Source organism: Sander vitreus, chromosome 19 (assembly GCF_031162955.1).
Source record: "Sander vitreus isolate 19-12246 chromosome 19, sanVit1, whole genome shotgun sequence".
NCBI classification, from domain to species: Eukaryota; Metazoa; Chordata; class Actinopteri; order Perciformes; family Percidae; genus Sander; species Sander vitreus.
This window is the reverse complement of record NC_135873.1, coordinates 7,780,236-7,794,220: the sequence shown is the minus strand read 5'-3', so window position 1 is coordinate 7,794,220 and position 13,985 is coordinate 7,780,236. Positions and strand designations below refer to the sequence as shown.

The 13,985-nt window shown below is 40.2% G+C and overlaps 2 protein-coding genes across 2 annotated transcripts; one reads left to right on the top strand and one right to left on the bottom strand.

Annotated features, from left to right (window-relative positions):
* On the bottom strand, positions 1 to 3,704 carry LOC144534544 (olfactory receptor 2A25). The gene is made up of 2 exons (XM_078276530.1): positions 2,597 to 3,704; positions 1 to 943 (listed from the first exon to the last, which is right to left on the bottom strand). The coding sequence occupies exons 1-2, from the start codon at positions 3,550 to 3,552 to the stop codon at positions 805 to 807; spliced, it is 1,095 nt and encodes a 364-aa protein (XP_078132656.1). The 5' UTR covers positions 3,553 to 3,704; the 3' UTR covers positions 1 to 804.
* Positions 3,705 to 5,056: 1,352 nt separating this feature from the next.
* ponzr1 (plac8 onzin related protein 1) lies at positions 5,057 to 13,576 on the top strand. The gene is made up of 4 exons (XM_078276531.1): positions 5,057 to 5,786; positions 9,780 to 9,893; positions 10,672 to 10,817; positions 13,085 to 13,576. The coding sequence occupies exons 2-4, from the start codon at positions 9,782 to 9,784 to the stop codon at positions 13,220 to 13,222; spliced, it is 396 nt and encodes a 131-aa protein (XP_078132657.1). The 5' UTR covers positions 5,057 to 5,786; positions 9,780 to 9,781; the 3' UTR covers positions 13,223 to 13,576.
* Positions 13,577 to 13,985: the final 409 nt, after the last annotated feature.

Here is a 13,985-nt window from a genome sequence, read left to right as displayed (position 1 = left end):
TGTCATGATTGATTTATTTTTGAATACATTCAATAATCACCAAATCATTTGTAAAATATTAGGTGTTTCTTTTTACTATTCTGTTTATGCATGTTAAAATGTAAAAAGAGCCTTCAATGGTAAATAACAAATGTTTGTGTTGAAATGAACTAGAGATGACTATGAGATAATGTTAGATGGATTAATTCTTTTGTATCAACACTTTTATCGCTCATTTTGTTACTTGAAACAATACTTTGGTTATCCGTCCACAGTTTCTTCTTGTCTCATCTTCTCAGCAAGAAAGCGACGCGTGTGACCTCCCCTCTCTTAAAGGGTGCTGGAAATATACAAGTGGCCATTAAACTCACATTTTTTAATATCCACATGATTGAGAACACAAGGAAACGCCATTCACCAGTGATTTGTTCAAAGTATATCCTCCATCCCAATCATTTAAATCCCAAATGGAGGTGCAGGGCTGTTTGTGGTCTTAGGGTCAGAGAAGTCAGCTTGTGGCCTGAAGACTTGAGGCTTAAATCTCTGGACCAGCCGGTAAATGCACAATAAGCAACCTGACCACTGATTCTGAAACCATACTGTCTTCTGCTGTTGGCCACTGAGCAGCTCCAATGTGAATCAGCATGTGTGCTCCCCTGACAAAAGCTCAAGTGCAACGTGCTGGTGTGACAATGATGCACATTCTCTGGTGAGGTAAACAACCTTATAGGATGCTTCCTTAGTTCCCTTTAGGCCTGTGCTGAGCCCCTTTTTCCATATAATCCTGTGACGGTCAGGATCCTGAAATGTACCTGCTTTTTCCCATCAGGCATTGTCTTTATCACCTTGACATGAGTCTAAATCATGTGAGGAACTCCTGACTGACATTGGCATTGTTTCCTCCTGCTCTGGGACTTGCGGGACCTGTAGGGAGATGATCGTCTGTGCTGTAAATGTTCGCTCCCTGAGGGGAAAAAGAGAGTAAAAAGAAACTGAAATAGCACTATAGGTTCAGCAATGACCTCATGTACACCTTTTGTTGTCTTGTGGTGAAATGTCTAACACGTTGAAATATACAAAACAGATATACGGTGGTTTCATCCTCAAATCTTGTAACAAATGTCCATTTTAGTAGTAGCAGGAGTCATAGTGATATCAAACAACATGCAAATCAACTAGTTTCACACGTTTCTTTCAATCAAGTGACCTTATCTATTATCTATTAATCACCCTTCTATATATATATATATATATATTATATATATATATATATATATATATTATATATATATATATTATCTGTTGCATTTAACACTTAGGCTATATCCTCTTTCTGGTTATCAAATGTTTATTATTTATATTTTTTAAATTAAAGGACAGGCCAATTAAGTTAAGCTGAAGTCAATGCTCTCCTGATGAGTTGCTTCAGGTGTATAAAAGTAATATTTGTATTCAGGGTCTCAGGTCTGATTAACTGTTGTGACCCCATAACAAAAGGCAGTAGTGTAGTAGTACTTAAGTGCCTGACCTAAAATGTTATGTCTTTTAAAGTTAACATAAAGAACGATACCGTAGAAGCAAATACTGCTGGGTTTCCTGTGCTGTCTAATATTGTCCTCTGTTTAGGAAATTGTTTGATATTTTTGGAAACATTGTTGCCTGCTTTGTTTGGTAACACTCTTTCAGATTTAGCTGTTTCCCCATTTCCAGTCTTTATGCTAAGCTAAGCTAACCATCTGCTGGAGTCTAACTATCGTATTGTAGGCTAGAGTGGTATTCATTTTGTCACCTAACACTTGGCAAGAAACTGAATGAATGTATTTCCCAAAATGTAGAACTATTCCTTCAACAGATCTTGATCTGGTCATGAAAGATACTTAGTGTGATCAGCATAGCACCTAATTATACAATATGTTATTTGGACAGAAGAGTGTAACTTTTTTTGTGTTTTTTTTAATTGTAAATGAATGTGTGGAGGTGCGTTTGAGTTGTGGCAAACAGATATGCAGTTTTATCAAACAGTAATTACTAAATATAACGGGCATAAGAAAGTGATATATTGCTGTATAGCTACTGGCCCCATATGTGGTTTATTGCATATATCGCCTGTAAGAAAAAAAACATATAGACCTAACACGTTTGTTTTGGATGAGCTGGTGAACGTTTTTCCACATAGTTTCATTTCATGTGACTTCATGTGACAGTGTTTATTTTAGAAATGGAGATTTTTTTCCATAGGCAAATGTCCACAGACATGATTCTGTTAAAAAAAGCATGTGTTCTGAAATTCATTCCACTATGATACAACTTTCTGATATAGCTTTATTAATGATTACAAAATAATGTACTGTTATTTTATTTACATTTTTAAGTTATAAGCCAGATCTAATTTAGGGTTGCCAGATTGTGAAAATATCTCCAGGTTTATTAATAAAGATGGCTGTCATCTTTATTAATAACTGTGACAGACATGACGACCTTAGGCTATTAGAAAGTGAGAACTCGTGATGTATGACTCACCAACATGAAGGATTTTGCACAGCTCGCAACCGAAAAGTTGCTCATAATGGTACCCGGATGGATAACTAATTCTAATGGATGCATCTTTGGGACATACCGTGTTATGTGTTGTGTGTGTGGCCAGTTGGCGTGCACAGTCCAGCCGAGGACACTCTTCAAGTATCGGGAACAGCAGGGGAACCTGTGACTCAACTGCTCCATAAGTTCCTCTTTACGCAAACCGTAAACAACAGGCGCAACACATTGCGCTAAGCTGAAGAAAGCAAAGATGACCACGGCTGCCAGCTCTTTAGTCTTTGGCTGAATGAGCTCCCGTGTGTTTAAAACCGTGAGAACGAAGTTTACAAAGTTAGGAAGGATGTAAACCGCCAGCTGGCTGCCGTGCAAGGCGATTGTCCTGCACCCGGCCCTGTTGCGCCAATTCAGCACCCCTAACCGCCGCCCCTCCATCAGTATCCTCGCGTAGCTGTACAGTATGACCAGCGCGCACAAAGCTATGAACAGCACCTTCTGCAGCTGGCCTTTTCTCAGCTGCTCCCGGCCACACCCCCCGTTATAGCCGGCCACTGTGTCCTGAGAGTCCGGGTGGAGGAGGAGCAGACTGATGGGAATAATCAAAGCCACGAGCCATGTGAACGCACCCAGTAGCCAGGGCCAGCGCCCCGTGGTGCAGGTGGAGGTGTAGCGCATCGGGTGGCACACTGCGCAGTAGCGGTCCAAAGCCATCACCGTGAGCGTCAGGAGGATGTTGGAGGCGCTGCTGATCAAAATGGTGATCATGGCCAGGCAGGCGGAGCGGCCCGGCTTTGCGTCCAAGTGGATCTGGTAGTAGAAGACACTGCTCATCCCCAGGTGAACCAGGGCGGATTCCAGCAGGTGGAAAATCAACACAAAGCGAGCCTGATTCCGGAGCTGTTCCACGCGAACTATGGTCCAGTTGATGATGAGGTTGAAGAAGAGCAGCACCGAGAAGGACACGGTGGACACGTAAAAACGCACGCAGGTGTAGTCCCACACCTGTGGTGTTGAGCCCGTGCTGTTGTTTGCTGACATTATTCCTCGGGTTCGGTTCGGTTGGATTTATTGAATAATTATAACGATGAAGATGATGATGATAGCACTGGAGTTGATGGGGAAGAGAGTTTGTCCGCCGCATGATCCTCACTCACTCACTACTGTCTCACTGAAGACTGACTCAATACAATCAACAGCACACTCACTCTACTCTCTCTCTCTCTCTCTCTGTCTCGCTCTCTCTCTCTCTCTCTCTCTCTCTCTCTCTCTCTCTCTCTCTCTCACACACACACACACACACACACCTACCTCATACTGTAACTTATTTTTGACTTTTTGAGCGTTAATTTATAATCAACTCAAAAATAATTTATTTTTCTGTCTTATTTTATCTTTGGACTGAAAAGGCAATTTATTCTTAAAAGTGAATTTCAAAGTGTTCACCTACGGTATTATATCATATTTACTTTTACAGTTGATTTATCCCTTTAGCCTTACTTTTTACATTTCATGTTTGGGCTCCCTTCTTTTTGAAATAGTGTAGCCATACACTCTTGAAACTAACCCACAGAGCAGTAGGATGTTTGATAGATGTTATAAGTTGATGCCACCTTCTGCTGAGAGCAGGAACAGCTGGCCAATCAGAGGTGCGGTTGCTGCTCTCTGGGCTGCCTGTATTTCAATAGAAATGATTGGGAATCAAGAGGAAATGCTCAGGTTGTAGCTATGATTAGTTGAAGCCTCAGGACTCCATCTACTACCGTTAAGAATTTGAAAGGTGTCACATGTCGTGCTCCAACAGCTGCATCAAAGCTAACAGTAGAGGGAGACATCAGTCAAGAAGTGTCTGTGACACACACACACACACACACACACACACACACACACACAAACACACACACACACACACACACACACACTACCCCAAAACCAAAAAGAGGACTAAAATATAGCCTGTCTGTATGGGAGTTAAGGCATAGAAACTAATGCAGATCAATCACACAAGATCTGAGAGCTTATATGGGAGACCTTAGAGATGAGGAAAAACATTGCTGGGTTTAGGGGTATCTCAAAAACTGAAGCCCTTTTTGACCATTTGTCACTAGACTATATAGTTTCAGTCCTCAGTTTCAGTCCAACTTTTTTTGCCTCTCCACAATCCACAGACCTGCAGGCAGGGCCGGCTCTAGCCCTTTGGTTGCCCTAGGCGAGATTGAGTTTTGCAGTCAGTTTCCCCAGTCTCGCAGTGCCAGATCTCCACAGTGCTGTGTCAGCGATAGAGTACCAATGTATGTACATTTCACTTGCATGTAAGTTAGATGGCATCAACATTTGGTCTAATCATAACTGGTCTGGCAACCCAAACGCCAGTGTTTTGTTTCCAGATTTGTGTGCATGGTGACGCATGGAGACTCTGGTCTCTGAATGAGACAAAGTTTAGGGAAGTGGCTGAACGCTGCTCTACATCGGAGGTGGAAAACCGAAAGTAGACCTACTGCAGAAATACACAGAGCACAAATGGGACACGTCTACCGCAGCATGTCCACAACATAGCGCGAGTGGACGCTAAGCGACGCACAGGTCTGCTTCAGAGCTCCGTGTGGCTGAGGGGGCGCCCTAGGATGATCATGTTTAATAAACATGTTTTATTTCGCATGTTATTCTAATTCTATTATTAATGAGAAGTAGACCTAAGGGCGACACGGCGCCCCAAACACATTTGACGCCATAGGCAATCGCCTAGTTCGCCTATAGCAATCGCCGGCACTGCCTGCGGGTGGCGTTATTATGTTGCCTTAATGTGCAGCTGCATATTTGTAAAAGTCAGCCATGAGATGAACTTCATGTTGCAGAGTAAAAAGAAATAGTGCACCAAAAATGATAGGTATTGTTTTACACAGGGAGTAGTTTGTAGTAAATTGCATCTACTAAATGGAATTGTTTGTCTTTTATCATTTGTAAACACAATTTAAAGTTATTAAAATATTAATATTATAATATTGTGTCCAATTTGTTTATAGCCTATTCATTATCTACTTTCATGAGTTGGCCAGTCTTCTTTAAGTCACTCTTCCGAAAAGGGGATAGGCTTTCCTGAGAAACAGAAACTACGCAGCCGTTATACACTGCCAGTGAGAATATATTGAGACTGATGGATGCAGCTCGATCACCTTCACGCCACACTGGACATTAGTTGACTCACTTGCAGCGTTGAGTGCTGAATGAACCAAACTTTCTTCTGAGTTTCCACAGTTTACAGAACCAGAGAAAAGGTAAGAAATAAATTTGTGTATAAGACTAAATTGGACAATTACAAGTCTTTAGTCGATGCTGAGCCCATAGTGAGCATAATAACGTCTGTAATGTAATATTAGGTAGGCCTATAGATACATTATTTCAGTTAGCTACATTTGTTTCTTTTATTTTTGCTAATTCGCTTGCTAGTTGCAGTGATAAAAACAGATAAAACACTTCTAACGTTAACGATACCTAAAAGTAGAAAGAACAAGATATGCTGGAAGTTTGTCATAACCCATGATGGCTAGCTTGCACGACATGTGGTCGTGCAAGCCCCATCGTTTTTTGTGATCCAGTTTAAAACAAAAAATTAAAAGAATTAAAATTAATTCAAGCATAAATTCAAGTTTTTGTTTTTGTGTACTTAAAAGTCACATTTAAATTGTGTTTTGGGTTAAATTTCGTGGGGGGAGGGGGGCGTTGGGGGCGTTTGTTTGAAAGCTAGTTTAAACCAAAAATTCACAATAACAATACATGTTTACACTTTAAACTACTTGCAAAAAACAGTGGTCTGTAACACTAAAACCTGCTAGTTCACGGCACTGCAACTGGACGAGACGGTGTATCATAACTCTTCTCTTTTCTTTTTTTAAAAAAAAACAAAAAAAAACGCAGCGCGATGTGGGGTTGCGTTTCTCCAAACGTTTTTTTTCTGCTATTTACTCGCAAGACAGGCGATAGCAAACCTATACTCTTCTAAGCATTAAAAAAGGACTCTCACTAACTTTCAAAGGTTGTAAACCTATTTCCATTCGGAAGCAAATCCTTCTGCTTTTACCCCTTGATAAGTGCCAGCTTGTTTTCCATTGGAACAACTCGATTAAAGATTTTGATTTGAATGAAAAATAGATTTGAATGTTAAATTGCTAGCTGTTTCTGATTGGCTACTGTTAGTGTTTGTAATACCTAATTAAAGTTTGAATGTTACATATCTAGTCGTTCTGATTGGCTGCTGTTATTTAAAGTGAATGTCAAATGGTTGCATTTTTTTAAACACCTGTAAATATAATTTCTATATTCACGGCTTTTTTGTATTATTTTTTTACACGGATTATTTGTGATAACAATTGTAACAACAATAATAGGCCTTATATTAGGGCGTAATTATTAATATTCTGGGCAATTAGCCTACATATTATTTGATGGGGGGTGGTTAGGGACCTGGATAATGGATAGGGAGGCGCTGGCACAAAAAAGGTTGAGAACCACTGCGTTAGACTGTATTTCGTATGCATAGGATGCCATCTTAGTTTGTGGTGGTCTATTAGATACAATTGACATTTTTTGTTAGATTACTACAGTACTGTATAATGCATTTTAAGGTATAGGCTTAAAAGCACTGGATGGCGAAAAGTACAAGGACACCACAACATTGGGGTGGGCAATATATTCTCTATCTAGGTTTATTTTAAATCACTTGAGAAATAATAAATTATCCACCAACTTAAATACCAAACACTTCAAGTCATGTCAGCACCTTGAGGCAGAAATACTGTACATTTCCTTTTGGCTTTCTTGTTTGTTTAAAAGTTGTTAGTAGGGTTAAGCCAGGGGTGTCAACTAGAGCTTCCTCTATAATACCATTTGAATTTCATTTTTTTTCTTCTTCATATTCGAATAATATTCGAATATTTAATGCTCAAATGCAGCCTGTTATTAATATGTACTAGGCTACACTTATGCAATGCCAATGCAATAGGCATGTGGTTGTTGTTAAACGTTCTGTCCACTAGAGGGACTTCCAACATCAGCCTGGCCAGAGCCCGTCTAAGGAGAGCCTGTTCACTCCCTATTCAGCCCCATTGTACCGAATTTGGTTGCAGTTCCACCAGAGTTCCACTGGGGGTGATCGCGGTCCAGTGCAAAATGAATGGGACTGTATGGAGCTAGACGGCTAAATTTGTCTCTTTCGATTGTCGTTGAGAATTCTCAGATTTGATTGTAGTTTTTGCAAGTTCAACATGGATTATAGGTCAAAGTTGAATGAACGAGTACTTATGCCCTTTTGATTTCTTACAGGTTGAGTCATTGTTACCCATAACACGCTAGCATTCTGCTAATGAATGCTGATTGGTCAGTGAATGACTGATTATGACCAGAGATCCCTCCTGATGGCATCCGAAGCAGAACCAGAATGTCAGAGTGAATATTTTGGCGTGGTCTTTAAAACATTAGCAAACCTCTTTCTAGCACGTGTATTAACAGGGAGAGCCTAACCTGTCAGCTGTGTTGTCTATGCCTCAAGAGAAAAAAGAAAGGGACTCAGAGCTTGCCGTAAAGCAATATCTCTGGCCGTACGATGTGTATGACGTTATTGACATTTTTAAAAGGCTTTTTAAGCTCCAAAAAAGCAACTTTAAAAAAATCTAACACCCAGCAGTGTGTATTTTCTTTGCCTCCCCTTTTGAATGCAACATTCAAATTACTAGACAAAATTATATCCTGAGATAAGTGGATTTTGAGGGGTATAGCTCCATAGAGTCCCATTCATTCTGCACTCGCCTGCGAGCGCCCTCATATGGAACCAGAGTGGAACTGCAACCAGTTCAGAAGCTGGAAGTATCCAGAGAGTGGAAGTTCTCCCCTTACTAGAAATTCTCTGGCCAGAGGCCTGTACTACGAAGAAAGATTTGGCGTTAACGAGGTAACTTCAGGTTCAACCCAGGGTTTTCTGTATCACGACGGTGGATCAGTTGTTACCGGGTTCAATCGCCGTGGTAACTTATGCTGAACACCTTACCTGGTCGGGAGCATGTAAAGGCTAGCTAACGTTGCTTGGTTAGCGCAATGACGTCATGTTAGAAAGCACAGCCGAAACGATTTGTCATAAACTAGCTAACAAAAAATAGTGTTAGCCACGATGCTAACGGCATTGATATCTAAGCCAAACAGTGTTGCCACTACTATTTCACTGATTTATAACAGTCCCTCCAGAAAAACGCGATTATGTGATCGCATAATTCAATGCATAATTAGCCAAAGTGCGCATATTTATATTTTTCAAATACGCCGCACTTTCGCCGCATAAATTGCCGATTTCCGCGCAAAATATGCAGGGCTTGCATAATTTCATAATCCTCGCATTTTCGTTGCAAAAAAGTCACATATATCTTAGCAGAAAGTTGAAAAATGTTGCGTTTACTTCACACAAGAGCAGCCATTTTCCCCTGTTGCCATGGGGACACGTAATTACGCGACGTGAACATCATCGAAAAGCTGCATACCCCACGATGTAGCCATGATGAAACCGCAGTTTTTGCAAGTTCCCGCAATTTTTGCAAGTTCCTGCAATTTCATCGCATAAAATTGCATAAATATCCCACCTATTCCATCGCATTTTTTAAGAAAACGTGCCGCATAATCAAGGATTTTGCCCGCAACAATCACAAAAAAACTGTTAGAAGGTAATATATGAAGTCGAAGCTATAACTGACAGCTGTAGGGCCGGTAACATTAACTTTAACTGTCTCCATGGATCTCCCAGCTAAGCTCCAAAACTTGCGACGCAGTTAGGAAACCAGAACGAGCTAACTATTGAGATAACATAAGCATTTTGGCCTCGGTGGATGTCGCTTTTAAAGTCATGTTAAAACTATTTCCCATTCTTCTTCCGATTTCCAGCCGCAGCCTGTCACTCCCCCCTGTACTAACGTTACTCAACGTCTTTCCAAAAGTCAATAAGTAATCGTGTAAAATAATCGTGATTTCAATATTGACCAAAATAATCGTGATTATGATTCTTTCCATAATCTAGCAGCCCTAGTGTCCACATACTTTTTGTCAAAAAGAGGTGAAATACATTTTGTGCCTACTTTGCCCATATAACTGTGTGAAACAGTATAACTTCAAATCAGTCTGTGACCTTTTCCCTGGCTTAACCAAACCCTAGAAAATCCAGCAATCCTTGTGAATGGAGCAGTCCCCCGTGCCCCTTCCCAGTTTCTCCATTTCTGTCTTGTATCCTCCAGGCATGGCCATCCAACAGCAGCCATCCCATGTGGTGTCAGTGATGACCACTACTACCCAAGGCCCTCAGACATGGAGCACCGGCCTCTGTGATTGCTGCAGTGATATGGGCACCTGTAAGTTAACCCAACAAACCCTTAATTATGTTGCTCACAAATTTCTGTCATTCATCACCACAGCCGTTGTTTCCAGCCTACTGTAGGCACTTAAATGTTCCATTACAAACATTAGTGGGAGAGGTAATATCGTTATCGCTGTGGGTAACGTAAACATGTTGATGGCTATGCAAATATGATCAGTGATCCAGTAAAAAAAACTAACTTCTACCACCCACAAATCCACCACCAACTGAAACTCTTTCCTCTCCTTGGATAAACTATTTCAACTCTCTGGTAGGAAAACAATCTCACCATAAGATCCAGTTAGTAGGAGCTTTTCAATGTTCAAATTTCTATTTTTCTGAGCACTTTAAGGACTCCATGTCTATTTGTGCATAAAAGCTGAAGCTCAGTGGTCACAGCACAGTGTTCTTTATGGAAAGATACAAATTCAGCATTATCTGTTAAAGTATCAGGTATCAGGAAACTCACGCCACTGTTTTCCAGGAATGAATAGTACTCGAAATACCCAGTAAATCAACATTTTACATAATGCAAAACTGGTAAAGTTCATCTAAGTTGAGGTTAAAGAAAGGTAAGTCAGGTTTACTGGGTTGGTCGCAGTATTCTTGGAAATATCAATATGAAACTTGCGTGAATTTCAAGATTTCAACACAATATTCGGCACAACTGTGCTCTAAGAGGACACCCAAACTAAGCATGAGATATATCCTTGTTGTTATGTCTTAATAAAACAGAGTTTATATATTCTTCTTTTTTCTCTTTTGCCCTTAAGGTTGCTGTGGTCTTTGGTGCTTCCCCTGCATGCAGTGTCAGACAGCCGGTGACCATGGCTGGTGCTGCTGCATGCCACTACTGGATGTCTGTTGTGTGGTGTCATGCCTACTCCGCTCGTCCATTAGAAAACGCTACGGCATCCCTGTAAGGCTGGCTTAAAGCTCTTTCATGCTTCTTGCGTTCAGCGCAGTGCAGACGGCGATATGACGATTTTGCAATGATTGGCTATAGGAGAGGAGAAGCAATCAGTATGAAAGGCCAGACGGTTCGCGCCATCTGCAGCGCGCCGTCCACAGCACAGCTGAACGCAAGAAGCATGAAACATATTATACATGGTATACAGGGTATACATGTGGGGAGCATGTATGGAATTTCCCAGAAGCCCCAATATGAAAACAAAAAAATTAGCTATTTGCGTGATCACTGATAGAGGTAAAGATGGAGCCGGAACCGGCACAACAGAGCCAGGGCAGGAATGCGTTTCTATCTTCGAAATTCAAACAGCATTTCACATTAAAGAAAGAGAAGAGAGAACAAAATATAACTGTGCACTGCAGTGCAACTTCTGCTTGTCAGCAACCAACTTCCTTTCAGCGTCCAAATTACTTCACCTCCAACATGAAGAAGCATTTTAAAGTAAGTTATTTTTAGCCAAGGATAGTCGTCTGCTGTAGTTTTACTGGTCACCTTGCTATTTTATAGTTGATGTGCGACTTTACATTCTCCTACATGCTGATTTACTAGCCCCAGAGCCGTTGAAAGACTAGCCCCCTTTGACATGTTAGCTAACGTTAGCTAAAATTAGCTCATGGTAGCTTAGACTGCGGTTAGATTTTTGTAGTATGCAGTTCGGGACTACAAATACAAAAATCTATCTGCTTGTTTAGGTACACATTCAGCCAGTTGGAACAGAAGAACACACCAGAATAAGCCTGTTTAGTAAGCTGTATGTGATGGCTGCATTCCTACTTATAAAATGCAATTCAATGTGGAAGTAATCCAAGTATTCAGAATACGTTACTCAGAGACTAAGTGTTCTTACTCTAAGAAACATGGCAAAGAATATGGTAGATTAATAGCTGTAGTTGATTTACAATGCAACATAACGTTCATAAACACAAGTAAGAAACTTTCTTAGAACATCCAGTAACAAAAGCTGAAGTTGTGGTTACCTTTGCTCAATGTGTGAGTGCAGCTGTGAGATGCAACACTTCCTCCATTTGGTTTTGGGTTACACACACAGGTGTGGGGCCCAGAGGCTCATTGCTAATGCCAGCACACAGAAAAATAAGAATAATATTATCCCTTACATGTTATACCTTTAATCCAAGGTCTGGGAACAAACCTGAGAGACTTTGAGTAACAATATCTTCTCAACAATTTAGAAATGTTCTCAGGGTCGTCACTGTGTAGTACCTGATAGATAATACATAACTAAGATTTTGCACTGAATTCTAAATGTGAAGGAGAGAGAAAAAATGAAAGTACCATTCCCTGAGGTTCCATTTATCATTCATCAGTATCATCAAAGAGATTTTACATGTTGGACAGACACAGACTCACTTTTGTTGTGGAGGACGATATTTGCAGAGTGGGATGCAATTTAATTGCATCACTGCTATTTTAAGGGCCACTCCTTTTTTATGAGCAATTGTATACTGTACATTATATGCACAATAGAGGTTGTGCATTCAGGGTATTTAAACATTGGTAAAGCGACGCAAACAATGAAGTAGTCATGGTTTAATAAAAAAACAAATGTGGTTTTATCCACGTCACGTCATCCATTTTGAGAGTGTGGTTAGCAGCAGATTGTGACACCTAGATGTGCAATGATACAATAAGCTCACAATTTGGTTTGATCAAAGCTCTTGATTCAGTACATTTAACAAAGTTTGACTGGATTAATTATGTGAATAGAATTGCTAATGTATTCTGTTCTAGGCAGAAAATGGTTTTAAAAAAATGGTGTTTTCATTTTCATAGTTTTCATGTAGAGTTCAGTGTAAAATGCAAATAATGCCTGTTCTGGTTCACTCGTCACTGCTCTTTAACCTTGTTTCTGTGTTCAGCTAAAAAGCTGTGTACACTACCTGGCCAGCACCAAACAGCAGACAGACACAGTTGGCAAGTGAACATAGTGAAGCGTGGTGTTTCCGCCACCTCCAATTCAAAAGATTAGATTATTACTGCTTTAAATCAACTCAACTACAGCCAAACTCCCTCACACCTTTACTGTCAGTAAATATCCTGCTATATTAAAACAAAATGTGCTGACTATTTTAAATAGGCTTAGTAATTATTCTTATTAAATAAGTCTCTCCATAAAAACGAGACTGTCATTCATTTCACTGACGGTTGGATTCATCCCTTCTCTCTCTCTCTCTCTCTCTCTCTCTCTCCTGCTGCAGGGCTCATGCTCTGACGACTGCTGCAAGTTGCACTGGTGTTACCCGTGTGTCTGGTGCCAGATGAATCGTGAGCTGAAGATCAGGGGCAAACATTCAGGCAACACCGCTGTGGTCACCACACAGGTCATCAGGGGATAACGCTGAGAATAGGCATAGGGCATGTTTGCCGACTATTATCATAATCATCATAATGCCTACAACTCCAACTGTGTACTTTTGCAAAACAACATGACATGTACACCAACTTTTAGCATTTAGCACTGAGTACCTTCACGTTTGTGTAGTAGTGATGTGCCGTTTGTATTGCCTACAGTAGATTTAGCTTCTTTTTTTTTTTTTTTTATTAACTTTGCTGTTCAAAGCCTGATATTCACTGTTGAAGCCAGACATTTTGAGTTGAATGTTAGCATTTTAACATTTGGAGCTTTTGATACTGTATGATGTCAGGTCAGGTTGCTAAAAAAATTAATAAAATATTGCTATTTCAGTTAACCAGCTCCATCTAGCATCTTTACCACAACAAAACCACATTATTATTATTATTATTATTATTATTATTATTTGTCAACCGGCTAAAACTCCAGTATGAAGTCTTCATACTGAAGTGAGACACACTCACTTCTCTCCTTTCTCGTGGTGTGGAAGTTGGCCAAACTGTTTCAGATACGTGGAAAGTGAAAGGTTTGATTGTAGCTGTCGGTTACCTACTCATTTCCTGTTTTGATTGCTACCTTCACACCACATGACAGATCACTGATTTTGATTTGATATATGAGATATTTGATTTGACTTGTCAGTGATGGTGCACTATATTCATACATCATTGATAATTAGGTGTGATGATCCATAGTCGTTGCATGATTAAATATTTAATCAATATTCAATTCAATCAATTAATTAA

Coding starts and splice junctions, on each gene's coding strand:
- LOC144534544 (XM_078276530.1), bottom strand. CDS start 3,552: ATGTCAGCAAACAACAGCACGGGCTCAACACCACAGGTGTGGGACTAC. Junction 944..2,596: donor CACACACAACACATAACACG/GTATGTCCCAAA, acceptor TTTTCCCCTCAG/GGAGCGAACATTTACAGCAC.
- ponzr1 (XM_078276531.1), top strand. CDS start 9,782: ATGGCCATCCAACAGCAGCCATCCCATGTGGTGTCAGTGATGACCACT. Junction 9,894..10,671: donor CTGCAGTGATATGGGCACCT/GTAAGTTAACCC, acceptor TTTGCCCTTAAG/GTTGCTGTGGTCTTTGGTGC. Junction 10,818..13,084: donor GAAAACGCTACGGCATCCCT/GTAAGGCTGGCT, acceptor CTCCTGCTGCAG/GGCTCATGCTCTGACGACTG.